General features: G+C 30.7%; 1 protein-coding gene across 1 annotated transcript; it reads right to left on the reverse strand.

Annotated features, from left to right (window-relative positions):
• Positions 1-1,331: 1,331 nt before the first annotated feature.
• Positions 1,332-3,490, reverse strand: HELRODRAFT_166999 (hypothetical protein; the record flags this gene model as incomplete). Its single annotated transcript, XM_009012146.1, has 3 exons — positions 1,332-1,656; positions 2,961-3,032; positions 3,393-3,490. 3 exons carry the CDS (start codon positions 3,488-3,490, stop codon positions 1,332-1,334), a joined length of 495 nt encoding a protein of 164 aa, XP_009010394.1.
• Between the last annotated feature and the right edge of the window lie 18,083 nt (positions 3,491-21,573).

Raw genomic sequence — 21,573 nt, forward strand, 5'->3', positions numbered from 1 at the left:
AATATATAATAATATCTTGTTTGGTGTCGATGACTTGCCATATGGTGTTCCCCAAAGGTCCATTTTAGACCCTATTTTGTCGCTTTTGCACAACACTGATGTCTTTGATATGATCCGAAGGTATGGGTTTAGGGTTTGCAGACGGTATCCGAATCATTGTCAACTGTGCCACAGATTCCGTCGATATTTGCTTGATAGGCACATGTCTTGTCTCATTAATATTGACAAGTAGAGGTTGTTGAAAAAGCTCAACTTTCACCCGTTAGCACCTGGCAGCAGATATCTAAAATCGATGTTGACTCCATTTGTATTGATGGCAATTACGAGACATTGGACTCTTTCTTAATATTAATTTACCAATTGATTTGCATATTAAACGGCTGACTAAAAAATTTTCATGTCAACTTTGCTTAATAATATTGAATCAATATGCATAAGCTTCTTTGGTTTTAGGAAAGAACTATAAACAAATTACACCTAAAGACAAAAACATCTTAAAATACCTTCGTATTAAAACCTCACAGACATAATTTGACTCATGTAATTATGAAACTTGATTATCTTGATCACCATGTTGATAATCTTTTATAGTAATATTTGAAGGGCATTTGCCCGGAGGTTTTCGCACGGAGGCATTTTGTCTAAAAAACTTTTTTTGACCTCTCATCAACACTTACATACTTCTGCTATTCCACAACAGTTCAATATTTCGTTCGAAAGTAATGACTCTTCTAATAAATAGAGACATGTTTTTTATATAGGTTGAATAGTATCTATTGAAAAAATTTTAATTTGCTCCATTAATGCTCACGCAAAAATTATGTGTGTTTTACTATTACAGTTACTGAAAACACATTTTGAAGGCCAAAAAGGGTTTCTGAATTATTGAAAGGTCACAATGTATCCAACCGTGGAAATAACTTGCAACTCTGGAAGACTTACCGTAACTCAGTAAATAACCATCCACGCATGTCGAGTACAGTCGATCGGAAATGTAAACTAATGTGATTCCTGAACATTTCCAGCAAAGGGTATTTTAATTAAGTGAATAGCCTCAAATTATCAGAGCTTATTAATTAAAATATAAATTAATTTGTTTACTTAAATTTGTGCGATAACATTTTTTAAAATATTTTGCATCGATGTACAGCCTGAATGATGTGGATGGCTGGAAGTCGTCTGGTATGATATGATTGCCACTCTCTCTATAAACTGGATGGAAGTGAATGACTTGTATATCAATCGGCTAGAGGCACTAGCTGAACATTTAATGACGTTACTGACGTGAAAGATATTCTTGGAAGAAAAATTCTTGCTACTATCGGTGATGTTCAAGTCGTTTGCAGGTCGCAGGTGATGACAACCGTAATGTTTTTCCAACCATCGAGTCGAATTGATTTATCCTCTTTATTAGCCTCAATTAACTTTTCGCCACTGTTAACTTGAGTTAAATTTTTGAACTCATCGGTATTACCAACAGCTGGAATGTTCGCGAGCCGCTGTGCATTCGATAGTGTGCCGCTTAGCACTATTCCGTGCTTTTTAAGTGGATTTAAAATGGCTGAACTTGCCTTCTCATTAACATATTCCACACGCAAAAGTTCTGGAATAAGTAAGTGACAATTCTTGAAATTCTCGCGCAGATTGTTGTCAAACCTAAAGTAGCAAATCCAAAGAAACTCAGCGAATACTGTTTTCTTGGAAGCAGTAAGAGTCAGGTTCGGCAATCATGAAAAATCCGCCGTTAAGCTCCACTTACTTTTTTGATTGTCACTTATCATTTGCAAAAAAGCCAAATAGACGATGACTAAAAGTTGTAAAGCTTTAAAAGTGAAAAAGTTAATTAACGTTATTACTTTTAAATTTGAATTTCGTTTGGATGGATCAAGATTTTAGAAGTTATATTATTAATTAAATTAAAATCCTGTAAAATAGCTTTTCATTAATCTTTTACCTATAAATAAATGGTTTTATTATGAAACATTGTGATTTTTTATTTAGAAATTTTTATTGATACTAATTAACTCTAACCTTAACTAACAAGATTTTTATTTAGTTTTATTTGTTTGTTATCGATAAATATATTTATATACTTCATACAAATATATGTGATATATATAGCAGCTAGCATGTCAATGCCAAAACAAATAGTTGCAGTCAATGAATTATTTATTTTTATTTCTTTGTTTTTACCATGCATAATATGATTGAACATTCTTACTCCGTTATTTATTTTCAGTTTTCATTTTATACTATTGCTTGCATGTTATAACACTTTCTGCGTCCGTCAGATTCTGATTTTTTAATGAAAAATAGAAAAAAACACATTCAAAATTTACCATTCAAATTCAAGTATTTAAGTAAATTTTATGATATCATTCTTTTAGAAAATAAATCTAAAAAGCCAGCTAACTAAACACAACTACAAATTCAAGATCAATCTGATCAAAAAAGATCATTGAGTCAACTACGTTGACTTATCAACCAACATAAACAGTAATGACAACAACACATTATCGTTTAAACACTGCAACAATCATCAAATTGACAACAACTCGCAAATAAATAATAACACCAAACTCACAACAAAGTAAGCAGCAGCGTCGAAAGAACAAGAAGAAGACAGGAATAAATGTTATCAGAGCAGCCGACATCTGATAACGACGGCCAACGAGGACAAATTCGCCAACATCAACAACAATTCGACGATGATGAAAAGTTATTTACAAATATTTTCAGCAGATGATGAAAAATCGACCTTCAATTAAAATGCTGGTGTCTGAAATGTATGCCTTTTTAACTTTTTTAAATTATATAATCTGTTTATGTGTATTTGAAAATATTTGCATTATTAAAGCATTCATCTGGTAGTTTTGCATTATCTGTTGTGGAGGATTCTATTTTTCAAGGCATCAAACACTTTCGCACGTGATCGGCGGTGATTTTTTTTACATTCGAACCCGGACACTACATCAACAATGCCAGGCACCTTGACAATTATACCATCGCGCCGCCAGAACATGCGTTCTCTGCTGTACAGTTTGGGGTCAGGATAACAAAAGAAATAATTAATTTTTGTGTAAAATTTTTGGCCTGTTAATTTATTTAGGAAAATTTAAACAGCGAAAACTACAAGTAGACATTCAACCAGTGCCGGCCTTAAGGGGGCGAGATCGGGCGCCGGGTAACTGAGGGCATCAAACGCTGTCTGCAAAATAAACACTAAATATTTTAAAAAAAAGTAAATTTAAAATAGATTTTTTTAAACTTATTTTTTTAAATATAAATTTGTTTTTCCCAGAAAGTAATTTATTTTTCATACTAATAATTTGTTAAAAATACTTTAATGAAAAAAATCAAAAAATTATAAATTTATCAAAATTTTTTCAAACGTTATTGTAACAAATTCATTTTGTGTGCTTGTATCTTTCGCGGCGCAACATATTTTTGGTCTAAACTCATTTATGATTTTTGGTACGTTTTGCGACATTTTGACGCGCGTTCTTGTTAATTGGTTGTTAAATAATTTACGATTTAGTTAGAGTTGTTTTTATTGTTGTGTTTCAAGTTCATTTTTTACCAAGCTTACAATTATTGCAGAAATAAAAAGCAGGTAAGTAAAAATAATAAAATTTTAAAAAAATAATATAGAATCGTGAACTACATTTTAGAATAAAATGCTGATGAAAATCAAGGAAACTTTTTTTTCTCAATCTCATAATAAAAAACATCTGGTGCTGAGTGCAGAAAACAAAAATTATAAAATTTTGAAAATCGGAAAACACTCGAGTGATTTTAATATAATAAAAGAAAAAGAAATTTATGTAATTATACGTGGTAATCCAACCAACAACTCTGCTTCTTTAAAAAGAAATGAATTAGCATCCGACAAAAAAGTTTAAGATGGCGAAATATCTTGAGCGATTGATGAACATTACTTTACATTTTGGCATAAATTAGTATGGCTTATATACAGTTAATAATAGAACATTTTTATGACTGGTATAATTACTCGTGAAGTTTGATCCTACAATGTTGAACCATGTGACGCTAGTTCTTAAAGGAAATTTTTCTGCTGTTGAAAAACTATTCCAAATGAAATGATAGATAAAATGACATCAAAAGTAACAAACATAACTATATCCAAAGCTATATATGTTACATATTATTCTATTATTGTTGAGTGCGCTCCGGATACATCTCACATAGATGATATATTTACTTAATTTACTTACTTTAATTGTAAGCTTTCGCTCACAATTAAAATAATAAATATATCAGATATCCTAAAAAAAATAAATTAACAATTTTCGGGTTTTTTATTGTTAACGACTCGACGGGTCTTAGTTTTAAAAAAATTATATTTGGAGCTTTAAAAGAATTTAGACTGAATATAAGCTTTTCGAGGGCAAGGGTACGATAATGTTTCAAATATGAAAGTCAAAAATAATGGTCTTCAAAAAAAATTTTAAATTTAAATTCTTTGACTTTTTACTTTCTTTGTGGAAGCCATTTCCTCAATTTAGTTATTTTGATAACTTTATTCAATGTTTTACTGATTTAATTAGAAGAATTTGTTATCTGTGTATTAAAAAAGTCTATCATAAAATTCATCTAGTTGTGTTGCATCGCTTATTTATATACTTATTTTTAAAAACATATCTTCAAAAATTCTGATTAATTTGATTAAAAATTAATTGAAATATCTCTTTAGCATATACCTAAAATTTTTGCATATTGGCCCCGTTTTTCTCGTTTGTTAATTTTAGGCTACTAACCTTCCATTGTTAATATCAATAATACATAAGGGCGCGTCTACAAGGTTTGAAAAAAGAAAAATTTATTTAAACAGTTACAACTATTTACAGACTTTAGGTTATGTTGTTGAGATGTTTTGCAGGGGTTATCTAATAAGTTTTGTGGTGAAGTCTGTTAGAAGGATGAAGTGTGCAAACTTCTACCATAGGTATCTTCTATAAAATTTTCAACAACAAAAAAGTTAGTATTGATTGTAGTAACAAAGAGAACAAAAATTTGAATACTTCAATTTCAATTAACGTACTTCAAATTATAGTTCTTCGATGAATGTCAGTTTGAAATAATTAGAATAATTTGATTGTTACAAAAAACGGAAGAATGAAATAAAATTGAGAAAACGAAGGTGCAGAAAATTCCGAAATTCATCCAAGAGTCAATCCGGTTTATACTTTGCTACTTTTAAAGCATATAACTATTTAATATTAAACTATTTGTTTCATTTTCGATACAAATACACAAATCTTTGGGACAAAAACTATTAAGTTATTAAAAAAAATGTATAATATGAAGAACCGATACCAATAGTAATATTCTTACAAACGTACAAGTATTTAAACTATACATTTCAGTTTGGTTGATTTTATGAAGTGATAAAACATGATAATGTAATGTTGTGTCAAATCAAATGAAACTTCGCCAATATAAGAAAAAATGACGATACGATAACGATACGATAACGAGATTCCGATTCAAATTTTTTAAATCAAACTACCAAACGATAAAAACACGTTTTTCGAAAGATAAAAATATTATTACAGTACATTTTGTAATTAAAAACTATCTAAAATGAAAATAACAGAACAAAAAGATGCATTGAAAAGTAATACAAAATCAATAAAGTTTTTGCAATGTGCTAAACATATTAGGTGGCGAGATGGGCTGATGATTGAAAACTTCTGGTTTGCATGCAGGGATGGCATCTAATGCAACAGAGATCCCCACCTTTCATACGCAATGTGTGTGATGCGTTAGTTCGTGCGTATTCATAAACGCTTTGTAGCCATTGATACTTAAAATTATTATCACGAGGGTCTGACGTGTCAGGAAAATATATCGTGAGTGTATTTTTAATTTTCTTCAGCTCATCATCTTTACTTTGAATTGGGACACTAAAATCACAATTTGGTGTTATTTGTTTTTCATAATGCATTCTGGTTATATATTTTTCTTTGCTTGCTATGTTATTGCAATTAAACGTTTGCACCCACCCTCCTATATTACTTTTTAACGCAAAAAAGGTTTTGAGGTACAAACAGCTAGCTGGTATTTGGACCAGGTCGTTTAAAATTTATATGAGATATTATTTGGCCAGCCAAAGGCCGATCCAGACAACTTTGACAGAGAACCAAAATAAAAATTTGTGTGTGAGAGGATTAAAAAGAGTTGGTGACCTTTTTTCATTTGCTTGTAGCACAACTATTTGTCAATTTGATATTTAAAACAATGTTTTAAAGACTAAAATCTAATCAAATAATATATATTGGATAAAATGAAGAGCAATTACAAAAGTATGGTTGTTGAACTGTTTGTTGATACCAGGAAGACGACATCTCCGGCCGTCAAATGATCCGCTAAAAAATTACGGTAACAAAACAAACATGAATGGATTTTTAAAAATGAAATAAAAACTGTAATTGTTTTTAAATGTTCAAACATTCCTGAAAAATAGTTTGCAATGATATCAATACGAGTTGGACATTTTTTCTTGTGCTTTTTTTTTATTTCGATACTAATGTTTTAGAAGTTGTCTCGCTTTAATGATATTATTTTGATTAAAAGTTTTTCAAAAGTTTTGTTTTAATCAGTGTGTCGGAGTGGGTTGAAAAATATCAGACTCCGACTCCGGTCCCTCAAAAAAATTCCGACCCGGATAAAAATTTTCGACCCCGACTCCCGACTCCTTGTTCCGACTCCTGTAAACAATCGCTTAAACTCGGTCAAAGTTTTTTAATAAAATTACTTTATTTTTATGTTTTACAACATACTGAAAAAATTATGTGATTTTATTTACATTATTAGCATTTATTTTTAGTATTAAAGAAAAGATGATTGTTTTATGCTACGTATATTTATCCTCTTAAAGAAAAACAATCTTAAAAAAATTTTCAGGAAAAAAAATATAAAAATTGTAACAATTTGAGAACGAGTGTTTGGCCTAATTTAAGCGTCAACTCTTGTATTAGATGTATATAACTGGTATAAAATAATCGAGTGTTCACTTAACTTATACATTCAAACCAGCATGACATGCACACGTGGTGCATACGTAACGAATCAGACAGTACATACGCTTATTCACACGTTAACAAATATATCACATACACGTACACTGCAGCACATACATGTTAACAGACACACTCATACATTCACGTACACAAGTACAACTGTACTTACTTTCCCTGTACTGCAAGAGGTTGACGTGGCGTTGGAGTATGAGAAGACATTGATGGCAATGCTCCTGTCTGCAGTAGTGAGGCAATTTTAATTTTAAAATTTTTATTAATAAATTTTTTCATCATACGCTTACAGTATAGTCAGCACGGCAAAACGTTTATAAATAATGAAAATGTATGCATAAAAGAGGAACGGAGGATCGTACTTATCACATAATAACACATCAGTTAAATAAGATAGCATACTTGAAAACATCAATAAAATATAAACAAAAACACTAATAACTTCAAGAACACTAATAACAACAGAAGCAACAACATCAACTACATTGATAAAGTATCATAAACAACAAAACAACTACAACACCAACAAAACAACAAGAACAACATCAACAAGATATCATCGCAACTCACGGACTTACAGCAGATAAAACATGCCACAACGAAGGAATAATAAAAATGGACATGGAATGGAATATTTCGATATAATATTTGTATCTGCTAGATGCATGCATGCAATATCTGCATTCATTTCATGCTTTGTGTTGCTAACAAAATTTCCAAAAATCGATGCAAGTCGTAAATAATCATACATTATTTTTATTACACAACTGCGCTAAGCTCCTATTTATAGGGACCCTCACATCGTACTCGTTTGTTGTGCTGGTTGGCAGTTTGTTCGGCGTGTCTGCCTGCACTACAGTCGCAGCTCTTGTCTGGGCTATTTTGAAATAACACAAACCAAAAAAATTAATTAAGGTGAATAAAATTATTTAGAGGCAATTAAAAAAATGATTAAATTTCGAGTATGCTGGGACGCTCAAATGAAGCATGAGGAGAAACACGCAAAAACATTTTATGGCAAAATTAGTTTTAACAGTAGCTGCAGCCATTAATCATAACAGTAGTTGTAACTATAATCATAAAAACTGTTGCAACTATAATCATAACAATCATAAGAATTGTATGAAGGATTGCATGGCAGCAACACAGCTCATCGACTTTATGTTCAAATATAAATAGCTTGCTTCATCGTGTCTACTTTGATCAATGGAGCCTGCAATGCGAACGCATCCGTGCTGATTTTGTTTTTACAACTTCATATCAAAACTAACAAACAGTTAGAAACAACTGAAAAATAATTAAATTGATTAATTCGATTAAATATCATATACTTAAAATGAACGTGAGCATTTGAAAACGTTGTGAACATTATCGCCGTTCATCCTACAAGCCTCAAATTGTTTTTCATCAAAAACAAATAAAATAAGCTATCTTGCCACTCAATATATAAAATTGCTGAAAAAATTTAATTTAGCGAAAATGTATGTGGAGAGTTCACTCACACGTATTCAGTTAATGTAACGTTAAGAAATGCATAAGAGATAATAGTTATTAATATAACCATAATTATGGAAGTAATTTTTTCTCTTTCAATACTAATTTGATAGATCTAATAATATATATGAATTAAAAATAATTTCACGCTTTTCAATAAAACTGGTCAACCCACCTGTTTGTGGTCCCGTTTTTGGCTGAAACACGCTTCTAACAAGCACATAAGAACAAAAATATGTTTTTTATTTTAAAAAAATGTGAATTATGTTATTGACTGTGCAATTTGATATTGAGACATTTGATTGAGCTTGTGAAAGTTGGAATTTGTGCATCATTAAATTTCGTTAAGTTCTGCACATTTTGTTCTGAATATCTTTCGTGTTTTCTTAACCAAACTAAATTATTTTATTTGCTATTTAAGCAAAACGAAAGATTCATTCAATTCATCTAGCCATCATAAAATTTTCAAGTGGTTTTCATTCATAATTCATAGAAGAACATTTTTAAAAACAATTAAATTATTTTCTTAGTCAATTTTTTATAACTCTGCAAGACAAAATGTAGACGTTAAATTGTGTGCTAAAATTAGATTGTTTCTAATTTAAACAAAGTTGATGAAAATTATTTTTTTCAAATGTTTAGTATTGTGTGAATTCTACCGAATTGTTGGCACTAAATTTATATATGCCATTAATCAATTCAAAGTTTGTCTTTTCAACTTTCCTTACATTGAAAATTGAATTTATTTTTAATAAATTGGAAGTATTAATATTTCATATTCAATTATATAAATAATTTATTATTATAATATATATATATATATATATATAGATATATATAAATATATATATTATTTATGCAAGTGTATATAGTCGGACCTCTGTACAACAAACTCAAAGATTTCCGGAAAAGCAAGAAAAGAGAATTTTTCGGGGAAAAAATTCTATATTGTTTGAAAAGTGTTATGTGTTATGTATTTATGAAGAACAACTTCTTAATTATTTATTTTTTTAAAATAATATGCAAGTATAACTTCAAACAAATTATCATAAGGTAATGCTATACAATGCTTACAATGTATGTCATAATTCAAGCAAAAATTATATAAAGTAGAATAGTAATGCGGGAGCGTAAAATCCGCTTTAACAGTTTAATTTATTAATTTAGGTAACAGTCCTTGCCGTTTAGATATTTTGATAAAACATTGAAAAAATAGTTTTGTTAAAGAAACGTACTGACTGAATTTTAAACTGTAAAAATGACATTTATTATTTATACAATGCAACTATGAATCTGATTTCATTGAAATTAACCGAGGTAAAGTAGACTTTAAATGCATTTTTCATGTGAAAAAGCTAAGATGAAATCATCAGTCATTTTGGTATCTTCCAAATCATACGTCACAGCATGGAAAGTCAAATGAATTTCATTGTCTAAAATTATTGCTCTATTTTTCAATCAATCAGTCAGGCAGCCGGTCAGCCAACCAGCCAGCCGGTCAGCCAACCAGTCAGCCAGCCAGTCAACTAGCTAGCCAGTCAGCCAGCGGGTCAATCTTATTTCTATTACGTTCATTATTTCTATCAGTTTCTATCATAATTTTTGTTTGATCAGCAAATGTTTCTCAATGTATGCCTTCCATGACGCAGCTCGTTCGAATTATCATGTGAAACAGCCATTTTTCTGCCTTAACGCTATAAGTTAGAACATTGTATTTGTATTTTTGTCTGCCTAAACTTTCAATGATGCTTTCAATTAAACGGTTTTAATTCTGATGTGGAATATGATGTGTGTATGTGCTTGTGCGTGTAAAGCACACGTGACCATATATTATGGAAATAATCACAACAGCAGTATTGAGGTTTCAATTAGAGGATCTTATGAAACTAATAAATTGTTTGTTTACAAAACAAAATGAAACAAACTAAAAATTTTGCAAAAATTAAACTGGAAGAAAAAATTTAAAAGGTTACACTAAAATTTTATTATGAATTTTCTTTGGTTTGATTCTGATTTCACATCATTATTTTTGCTGTCTCGAATTTTTTTAAGATATCAATTATAAAACAATGTTGATAAATGCAAAAAAAATCAATGATGGTAATGATAAAAAATGAAGATGGTTAAAAATGAAAATGAAGAAGATGATGTTGATATTTGGACATATTGGTGATGCTGCTGCTGCTGATGATGATGATAGCCTTGGCAGAAACTATGTTTTTTTAGATATTGCCTTCCTTTAATTTTTTTTTTCAATTTAACAGTTGGTTTGCAGTAAAGAAAAAAATATTAACCAAAAAGTTCCAACAATAAAAATGTACGAAAAATTAAACAGCTGTGGCCCGAATATTGAAAGGCTTGTTTGCCAGTTTTAGATTGTAATTAAAAGTATAAATTAAATACTGAAAACTAAGTTAGTTAGGGCTACCTTGTTTTTATATCAGTTTATTTTACTTCAACTTTGTTGAAAAGTAAAGTAAATATCCTTTAACATGATAACTTCGGCGTGCAAATATTTATAACATTCGCTCGGTCGAATCAAAATGATTTCAAATATAACTTAGTTAAGTAGGTAGATATATTATACATATACATTTATATTTAATAATTATTTATTACCAGTTTAGGGTAGAATTATTATTTTCGGACAAATTTATTAATAAACATCTCTTATATTTTAAAAGTGATTGATGATGATGTATCCACAGAGAATAACTTTGTGACGACGTCATCATTGGAAGTGTTGATGTTCATGAAAAAAAGAAGAATGAAGATAACGATGATGCTGACGGCGAAGAAGATGATGAAGATGAAGATTTAAGGAATGCACATCCAATTAGGACATTAATGCTAATAAGAAGAGGCCTGCTCAGATACTGACAATTACGTTGCTTGCTACTCTACTGCATCACTCTAATGAAAATATTATTCATTTCCTCCCATATCTTCAGTCCTAACAAATTGTCTTCCTTATGCGGTTGGTACATCATTAACGCCCCTCCAATTTATTTTTCATCGTTGTTACCTCTCTAAAGGTAAGTCGTTATAATGTAGGAAACGCTAATATATTGAGCGTAGGATTAGCAGTTGTGAGTGTTTTTAATTTGCTGATCGCCGGAAATAATGTTGCTTCCATCGTTTCATTCCATTTCAGTGACGCACAGAAGAGCATTGGATAAATCTTTCCACACGTACGTGAGTGTTCCTGTTCACGTTTGAAGGTTGTGGGTGAAGCATTCATGAAGGTCACCGAGTTGGTGATGTTCTCCCGTTTAAAGGGTTATAAAAAAATTACAAATTTCATGATAACAATGAAATGAAAGATATTTAACATTATTTGAATAGTATTGCCTGCCGACTGTTTAACTTTTTGAATTGAATTGAATAAAATTTTAACTATTTTTTTTTGTTTTCTTAACAGGTTTATTCATGAAGAAAAAAAACATGAATAGGTTACCCTAAAAAAGCATATCTTCTGTTCCAATAGGTTCCCCGCAGCGATCAAACAAAACATCGTAACATAAAAAGAAAATTTCTCATAGGTTCAACGAAACTATAATAAAACAAACAAAAATCGTAACAAAATTATATGAATACTAATCACGACAAACAATTTTAATAAGTTTTTAGTTTGAACTTAAAATCCCTAATAGTTGAGCTCTCTCGAACATAAAAAGAAAGCTGATTCCAATTTGTGCATCCGTAGTAACATATATTTCTCTCCTGCAGTTCGTTCCGACATCTCTCCTGATGAAGCCTTGTGTTGATCGACGATCTTGTATCTACCCTCTTGAAGGCCCATCTTAGAGAGGATCTCAGGGGGACATCTTCAGTGCGGTCCATGTTTGAAAAATAAGCAACAAGATTTCAAATAATTGACTTCATAAACTGTTAATATCTTTAATTTTTTAAAAATGTCATTATTGTTAGTTTTGCTTTTATAATTAATAAACTTTAAAAATTTTTGTTGGGCTGTAAAGATATTTTGTAAATAAGTTTTAAAAGTATTGCCTCAAATTAAATTTTCGTAAAAAATGTGAAGATAAATAAGGGCGCTATATAAAAGTAGTAGAATCTTATATGATAATAGATGTTTAATTAAATTAATTAGTCCAATTATTTTATGAAGCATGGTCAACAGCTACGGATATGAACACTGTCAGTTACATTGATGGATTTTGCTGCTGTTTATTAAACATTCAATGAACTGAAAATGGAGATTTTAAAAATAATAGTTTCTAAATAAAAAAAACAAATATTAAACTCACCAAAAAATGCTTAAACTCATAAAATCTTTTCAAAATAAATCATTCTAAAACAAACTGCACTCATGAAAACCATAAACACTCAGAAGTATCTTATGCAAAGTAACATGATGAGACAAAAAAGATATTGAAAAAAATGAAAAATGCATCTATCGCAAGTTCTAGAACGAGGTACATATCAAAACATCTTGACTGCTTTGTCAGCAGATATTTTGAGCAGCACATATTGATTGACGTTCTTAAATTAATTACGAAGAAATATTTTTTTGATCCCCTGACCGATTTGTTAAACTTCAGTTGCTGTGATGAGATTGTTCAAATTATTGAGTTTTAACATTAATAATAATATTAATACAAATGTCATAATGATTTAAAAAATGTCGATAATCAAACAAGTCTAATGAATTTGAATTTTTGGAGTTTTTATTGTTTAAAATTATTTTCAAGTACAAGCGAAACTCTCAAATTCAGAATTTAAATGTTTTTTCTATTCCTCTGTTTCAAGCTCTATGAAACTTAATTAATTGCCACTATTTTTTACGCACGTGCTCTGATAATTGTAAAATGTTCATCTTAACATTTCTTCATCCCTTTGATTCTACTTTAAAGTCAGTGTTTCTTTACAGCAATTTTCTGATTTGATTTTCTAAATGTTGATTGTTTAAAAGTTTGTTAATAAATAAATAATATTTTTAATAGCATTGAAGTTTATGTGGAGGTTCTCTCTGGATCAAATGCTGTCATTATAATATTTTGTTGTTACTTGTTCAATGTTTGTTTATCAGTAATTATTTTTAAGAGCAGTTTTAAAGTTGGTTCTTTTGAGGTGAGTGACGGGGTGCGGTGAATACTTTTTTAATCTACCATTTTGTAAATTTTTTACATTACTCTAACAGCTGATAAATTCATATTTTTAAATGTTGAAAATTCAAAAAGTTGAGTTAAACTACGTGAAATGTTCTAAAAAAGAAATTGATTTCAAAATATGTTTGAAAAATCATATCATGTTTTTCATTCGTTTCATCCATTGTTACAAAAAATAAATCTGTTCATTTATTTGATGCTAACCTGTTGTCATTCTTTGAAATTAGGATTGAAAATTGTTTCAACTTAAAAGATCAAGTTATATAAAAATTTCGAACTTTGAAGAAATTAATTTGTTACGTGTTATTAGCTGTGATAGCTGGAGTTTTGAAGTTCAGCTGTCTGTGCGTTTGACGCGTGTAGTTGCTTGAATTGGTCGAGATGGACTGAAAAACGTTTTCAAAACACAAAAATAATCATATCAACCGAGGATTAGACTTGAATTTTTTCGCCAGCTGATGTTAGAAAATAATGATTTGGTTTCAATAGACTTTGAATGAATGGAAGGAACTTGTGCACTTGTAGTTTTTTTTTTCAAAAAATATTTTCTATAATCAGCTTATAATGAGTCTAAATTAGTTTTTTAGTCTGATGGTTTAAGAGTAGCTCCAAAGAAGAAATGATGCAGCTGAGTGTACCACATTTCAACAACATTCACATGCAAATTAGATATGATAACGAAAGAAACTCACACAACATTTTACTATCTAACTCACTATGATGTATTTAAAATATTATTTTATAATGTACTATGTAATAGTCAAAAGATAAAATAATTTGCTATGGCAACAACGACAACAGCAACAACAATTTAGACCATAAACAGTTAATAATATTGTGAATGTATTTTATATGAATAAATTAACAAAATTAAAAAATTGACAAATACAGTTTTAAATAAAATGAATGCCTTAACTAACTAGAATTTGGCACAATGAAACAAAACCATTAGAATATTTTTTTTAAACTGCTGTTTGCTTTTTGTTACGTTGGAATCACGAAGAGTGATGTGGATGAGGAGCAGTTGATTGAGGCATCCACGAATTGAAATGTGGTCTGGGCAGGTTTCAAGGAGCTGGAATGGTTGCAATGTTGTTGCAGAAGCTTGAGTGAAGGGATTGAAATATTTCATGGCAACCATAGCAACGAGCAAATAACAGCTTGAAACTTCAATGTCGTTTTCTTCAAATTGTGTTAACAGTTGGAATAACAACTAAACAAACAACATTCTAAATAAATTTTATATTATTTAATTTGAGTTTGCGTCTGGTCTGTTGGGCAAATTAATATTAAGTCTCATATTTTTATTCATTCAAAATCGTCAACATTTTGTTTGAATTTTGTCAGTTAAACTTTGGTTTCTTGTTTTGATTAACCTATAATGTCTAAAGAAGAAGATAATTATCCCCATCTGCATTAACATTCCAAGCAATGGACGGTCATGTGTGGCGGGGTAGTCTGCATTCAACTGCAGTCACGCCATCCTTACACGTTCAACGTGCGTGCAACTTGAACTCCTCGTGCTTCCAACTGCACACTAACATTAAAATAATAACAACATTTAAAATCTGCATATTAGGAAATAATAGAAAAATTTAAACAAAAAGTTGATTAATGTGAGAGCATGGAGGATGTGATTCTCATTCAGATTTGGAGCATGCAATTTGTTGGTGGAGGACAAACAGGTTGTACATGCAATGAATACATCAGCAAATTATTCTTGCAAATAATTCATGAATCAGTTTATTTAGGTTGACACTGCATGTAATTAACTTGAAAATTTTGCAAAAACTTGAACAATTTCACGATTTAAGCTATGCAGTTAATTGAACATTAATTTAAAAGTCATATAAATAAAAAATGTAATAATCAATGAAATAATTGAATCTGGAAATGTGTGCTTCCACCTCGTTCTAACATCAGAGCAATGGTCTGGCGCAACTTTGCCAGATTTTGAGTTTGCAAGCATTTGTCATGTATGAGTGATGCGTGTAACATCTCTCACGCGCCTAATGTGCATAAATCATTCACGTTTCCTAACTCTATTTGCATGCCTTCGTACATTCTGCTTCCATTCGAAAGTCGCACGAAATTCTGATCGCTTGCAAAGCTGAGAAAGTTTTTATGAATTATTTTTTATTTCAACTAGACGATTTTGTATTGGCAAATAAAAAACTCTATTCTATAGTCTTGTAATTGTAATGCTTATCTATTTTTATTCAATCGTACCAGATTTGTCAAAACATGTGGGATGTTAATATTACTCCCATGACAATAATGAGGGCTGTTAATAGTCTAAAGTTTGAAGTCAACTTTCAACTAGGTCACCTGCTGGTCCAAATGATTTTCATCATAAGAGACGTGAGTGACGAAGGACTTCGAGACACTCAATCAACATGAAGCTTACGTCGTTTTGGTTGAAAACGAACTCACACAACAACTTAAAAACGTCGAAAATGATTGAAATATTGTGACAGCCACCTGACTTGCAAGGACATTCGTGCATACAAAACATCCAAAGTATGGGGTCTGTTTTGAGAGGATGATGACGACGACGACGATGACGATGATGATGACGATAATGACGATGTTACGGTTGCGTCGTTGTTGTCATGACGAGGATGTTTTCGCGCTAATGATAAGAACATCACGTGGTCGAGATGAAAGATTTAATTTGTTTAAAATGTGCATTTCTGTTCTGAAACACGTTAGGTAAGTTTTTATATTTCGTAATAACTGTTGTTGTAGTTGAGTAAATTTGCAAAACATTCCTAGATGATGTTGTTGATTATTAAGATTTCATGGCTTGTGTAGATGTTGTCGTTGACTGATCACCAGACTGTTATGCTGGTTTTCAAACATATTTCAAATGTTATGAATGCACCTGGGACTCATTTGTTAAAAGAACGAGATTTCATATCTATCCCTTTATCTATCCATTTGTCCATCCATCCGTCCGTACGTACGTCCATCCATTCATTCATTTTTCTATCCAATCATCGATCTATTCGATCAGTTAACTAATCAACCAAACATCCAAAACACCAGCTGACCGACCAACCAAAAAACTAGACAGCCTGCTAGCCAGCCAGCAAGCCCGCTAGTCAACCAGTCAGTCAACCAGTCATCCAACTAACTAACCAACCAACTAACCAACCCAGCCTGCTAGCCAGCCAACCTGCTAGCCAGCCAACTTGCTAGCCAGCCAGTCAATTAACCAGTCATCCAACCAACCAACCAACCAACCAACCGATCGTTCCTCCATAGATCCTTTTAAACATTTTATTTAGACTGACAATTTATTGGCTGTACCACACAAAATGCACGCGGAAATACAAAGCAGGAATAAGATTATTTGTTTTATATGCTAAAAAAGTTGATGTTATGAGTGATCAAAGTGGCGTTTGAAGGGAGCGGGGAGGGTAGACAACTAGTAAAGAATTGGTGGTAATCAGATGGATATTCAAACACTACTTAACATCTCATTATTTTACCGCTTCAAAACAGCCATTGTAAACAGCCAGAGTAATCACTTGAGTCTTGAGGCAATTTTAACTACAGAAATTTCTTATTAGTTCATCTCAAAAGTTGCTGCTAAGAAACATTATATTCAATAACACCATTATGTACAGGTTAACGTCGTTAATAAAAGAACTACATAAGTGTTCAATAAATAATAATAGTAATAATAATAATAGTAATCCATCTACATGTTTGCAGCCAGCTTATTGAAGCGGTTTATGTTGGGTGTCCGTTCAGCAGACAACAAATATTTCAACCTATTTGAGTTGAGAGCTTCATTGAGACAACTTTGTTCATTCCAACCTTACAAAAGTAAAACTTTATAACATAAAAACGTGGTTAATAATTTTGTAGCAATAGTTGCATTATCCTACTCACATAAAGTTTTACTTTTTTACTGGATTGGCAAATATTGATTAGGTTGTGAAGACGTCAGGCATAGTAGGCCACTTGATGGCCATCAATTTTACTTTTTTTAAATTAAGTTACATTAGACTTGAATAAAATTTCAACGGTCGATTGCAACCATTAATGTCGGTTAACTAATATTTTTAAACTCTTGTAAATCCTTCTATACAAGTTTATTTTAGAGTCTTAAAAATTGAATTTAATTAAATCCAAATTATTTTCATCAATTGATTTTATAAAATCATGGTTCGTTTTTAGTTTTGCACAACTTTTTCAAGTTCTTGTTTATAAAATATTTAGTTGGCGTGAAATTAACGTTTTGCTAAAAAACTGAATTTTTTGTTGTTAGTTTGAAATTATCTTGAAAAATATTTTTTGTTGTTTAATAAACTTTTTGCACATTCATTCACGTTCGCTAAAACATGAATGACTTTTGAATAATTTTTTACGTGAAAAGTTCTTGATGGAACGTACAGCCAGATTCAAAATCTGAGAAAAATATTAGAAGGATGGCTGAAAATTTTTGTTGCTTTCACATTTATATAATTTTTACATAAACATTTACTGTTTAATTTATATTCGGAAAAATGTTTAACAAAGATTACTCAAATTATGCATCATATATACACGAATATGCATTCACATTCTTGGTTGTTAATGGTTAAAGTACATTTAAGATAATAAGTTGTATTAATAAACAGTTTTGTTTTGAAAATTCGGTTCATATTGTAGTTGCTTCAAAAAAACTCAATTTGTTGAACTATTAAGAATATTGAAACAGGTTTTACAAAAAAGCGTGCATAATGAAAGTAGGACACAAACTGGTCATCAGGGGGGCATAATTGTGCCTTTCAGACCAATAAACATATATCTTCCTTGCAAGTAAGAGGATAAAGAAGTTTAATGCGCTGTTGGTTTATGATGTGGTTGTTCAAGAAGTTTGGAAACAAATCAACAAAAAATGAAACATTTTTAAACAAATTTTCATCTGGAAAATGTGCAACGAATGATTGTGTTCATGTCTTTGGCACATGCTACAAAACATCTGCGAAATAAAATAACGTAGCTATTATGTAGATGATAATTTAGGTTAGGAGGTATAAGTAAATATAGGTTGTGTATAGATTTGTGTTAAAGTAGGTATGTAATTATAATGGTAGTTAAGTTAAGAAAGTAGTCCACGACGAGACAGCAAATTTACAGACATAAAGCAGCTTAATATAAGATAATATAATATATCAGAGCATCCTGCAGTTTCTGCAGCTTCATCCGGGTAGCCGACCCCTGGCTAAAGTGCAAATGCGAATGAATCATTAATGAAATAAATTATAATTTTACGCTGAAACCGAAATAACAGCAGAAATAAATAATGTGCAAAGCTAAATAATGTGCAAAGTTCATTATTTTCATTAAAAGTTGAATTCATTTCGACTTTTATTTTAACTTTTATTCAACTTCATCAATTAAGCTCTACACGCTCTACAACAAGGGATTGCCAAAACGATGTATGTATAACGAAGAACATCACATGGAACAATTAAAAATGTTTCTAGTGTTTATAATATGTTCAATAGATGCTTGAATCTTTTTTAGAGTCTTTGATTGACTTTGATTGGTGTTAGCGCAGTTGAAATGATGAAAGATGATTGGTGGTTGTTGTTCCGATACTAAGATAGTGAATAATTGTTTAGTTGCCTAACGGAGCTGATAACTAAAAATGCTCCACTTTTATAAATGATTGAAATTTGAAGAGTTCTTATAAAATCTGGCTACGAACAAGAAAAAAAAAACAAAATAAAATTTTACATAAAGTTACAAATGATTAATAATAAAATATGTTTGAACTGAAGCAACGACTAAAAATAGTCTTCAAATGCAAAATATCTTTTTGTTCTTGCGACGACAAAAGACGAATACATTGTAATAATTTTTTTTTCGCAATATGCTTCACAGCTCGCCTAACTGTGTTTTGTCAAAATATGTTCATCAGTTTTCTGTCGTGATATTGTAATGATGATGACATACATGTCACAACATGTTTCTATTCATATATGTTGGTAGTCTTTTTCAACGCGCTATCAATGTTGATGTCTTTATGCTAGTTAATTTTGGAAAGTAAGTTCCTCAAAATATATTCGTCCATTTATTTATTCGAAACATTAGTTTTTAAAATGATGAATGCACTCTATGATAGCATATTTATGTAACATATTTTGGTGAAGGATGATGATGATGATGATGTTGGTAACAAGAAAATAATGATTACGACATTGAACACGAAAGAACTTTAATGATGATCTTGCTTATACTGCTAATAAGGATGACGAAGCTAATTATTCTATCCTAAAATATTGGCTTTCTGCAAAGTTAATAACAAAACATAATTATGTTGCCACTACTGTTTGAGCAATGTTTTTTATTTGTTTTTGAATGTCATTTTCATGTTTTAATTTTATTTATTACTACAATGTTTGCGTATACATAAGCATTTTTAGTTGTTATAACAAATAAGAACAAATTTTCAGCTGCTTGTAACTTTACATTTTCAGTCGTTAAACAAACATCTGTTTTATGATTTAATTTGAAATTCATATTATTTGTAAATATTTGTGATCAAAGTAATTTTTCGTGCTATGAAGAGGAACCAACAACACACAGCAACGCGGACAGTAGGTGCACGAAGATTTCTTGAATTTCAACTTAATCGCTGCAAAACAAAACTCATTGCTTCAAATTTTGCCTTGTTACAGCCTTTTAAATTATGATTAACATTTGTGTTTGCCGTGCCTGTGTTGGGTAGTACTGCTGTAACAGATTGTTCCACAGATAGTTTCAATTATTTGAGATAAATTTATAAAATTATATACAAATATAATGTTATAATCGTCACAAATATAATTGTTAGAGAGTTAGTGTCGCTACGAGCGCATACAGTTCGAGGAGGAGCTAGAACCTTGAGACGGCGAGATATCTGGGACGTTCGAGAAGCGTCGGTAAGACGGGTCTATAAAGGCATGCGGGATATTGAATGGTTGTTGTTGATTATTTGATATTAGAAACCGATTGATTTATTAGTGTGGAAAGCGAAAATTAATATTTGACTTTGCGTTGTGTTTTTATTGTATTAGCAATAAACGTTATTGTATAGTTATTCGGAAAGCGATAGTTTCTGAACGTTAATTTGATAGTTTGTGAACATTAACTTTTATTAGTAAAATTAATTAGCGTTGATTGTTGATTAATTAATTAATTAACTATTGTTTTGTAAATAATTAAATTAATAATTTTGAAGTTATATTGTCTTTATTTTTTCCTGGGATTAAAAAACGAACTCGTCGTCGACCGGGGCAGTTATAACAATATAACAATATTTATATAGCGTTTTTTAAAAACTTTTCAAAAGCACTCAATAATTAATTAATTTGATAAACTTTACACAATTCTCTTCTGCTTCAGAGAGTTGATAGTTTAACATCGATTGCTGCCAATTTTTCGTATCCTGATGCGGAAAAACTACAGTTAGGAAGCTTCACTGACAAACAAAATTTCATGCTGAAAGCGACTTTATTAAACCAGTTTTCAAAGTAAAATTTCTATAAAATAAATTACTTGAAAAGTTACACAAAATCTCCTTTCAGACATTTTTGACTTCCTGTTATGGTCCTCTCAACATGGCCCAATTATATGCTGCCTTCAATCTAGCAAGCTGTGCTTGACTCAAATCCTGGCCAAACACTTCCGTAGGTGTAGGACGCCAGCGATAACAAAACATTCAGACTCAACTTGGCAGTTAAAACGTTTTCCATTGCAAGTGCAACGCAACCACCAACGAGTTTGGCCATCATGGCCTTGTTTGCAATTTAGGGGTGAGTCAGGTTTGAAATTATTTTTTGGAATAGCAAAAAAAAACGCTGACATTAGTCATTTTCAAATGTTTATTATAGCGTCTGCCTCTACACACATTA

The sequence above is a fragment of the Helobdella robusta genome (assembly GCF_000326865.2).
Source record: "Helobdella robusta unplaced genomic scaffold HELROscaffold_10, whole genome shotgun sequence".
Taxonomy (NCBI): Eukaryota; Metazoa; Annelida; class Clitellata; order Rhynchobdellida; family Glossiphoniidae; genus Helobdella; species Helobdella robusta.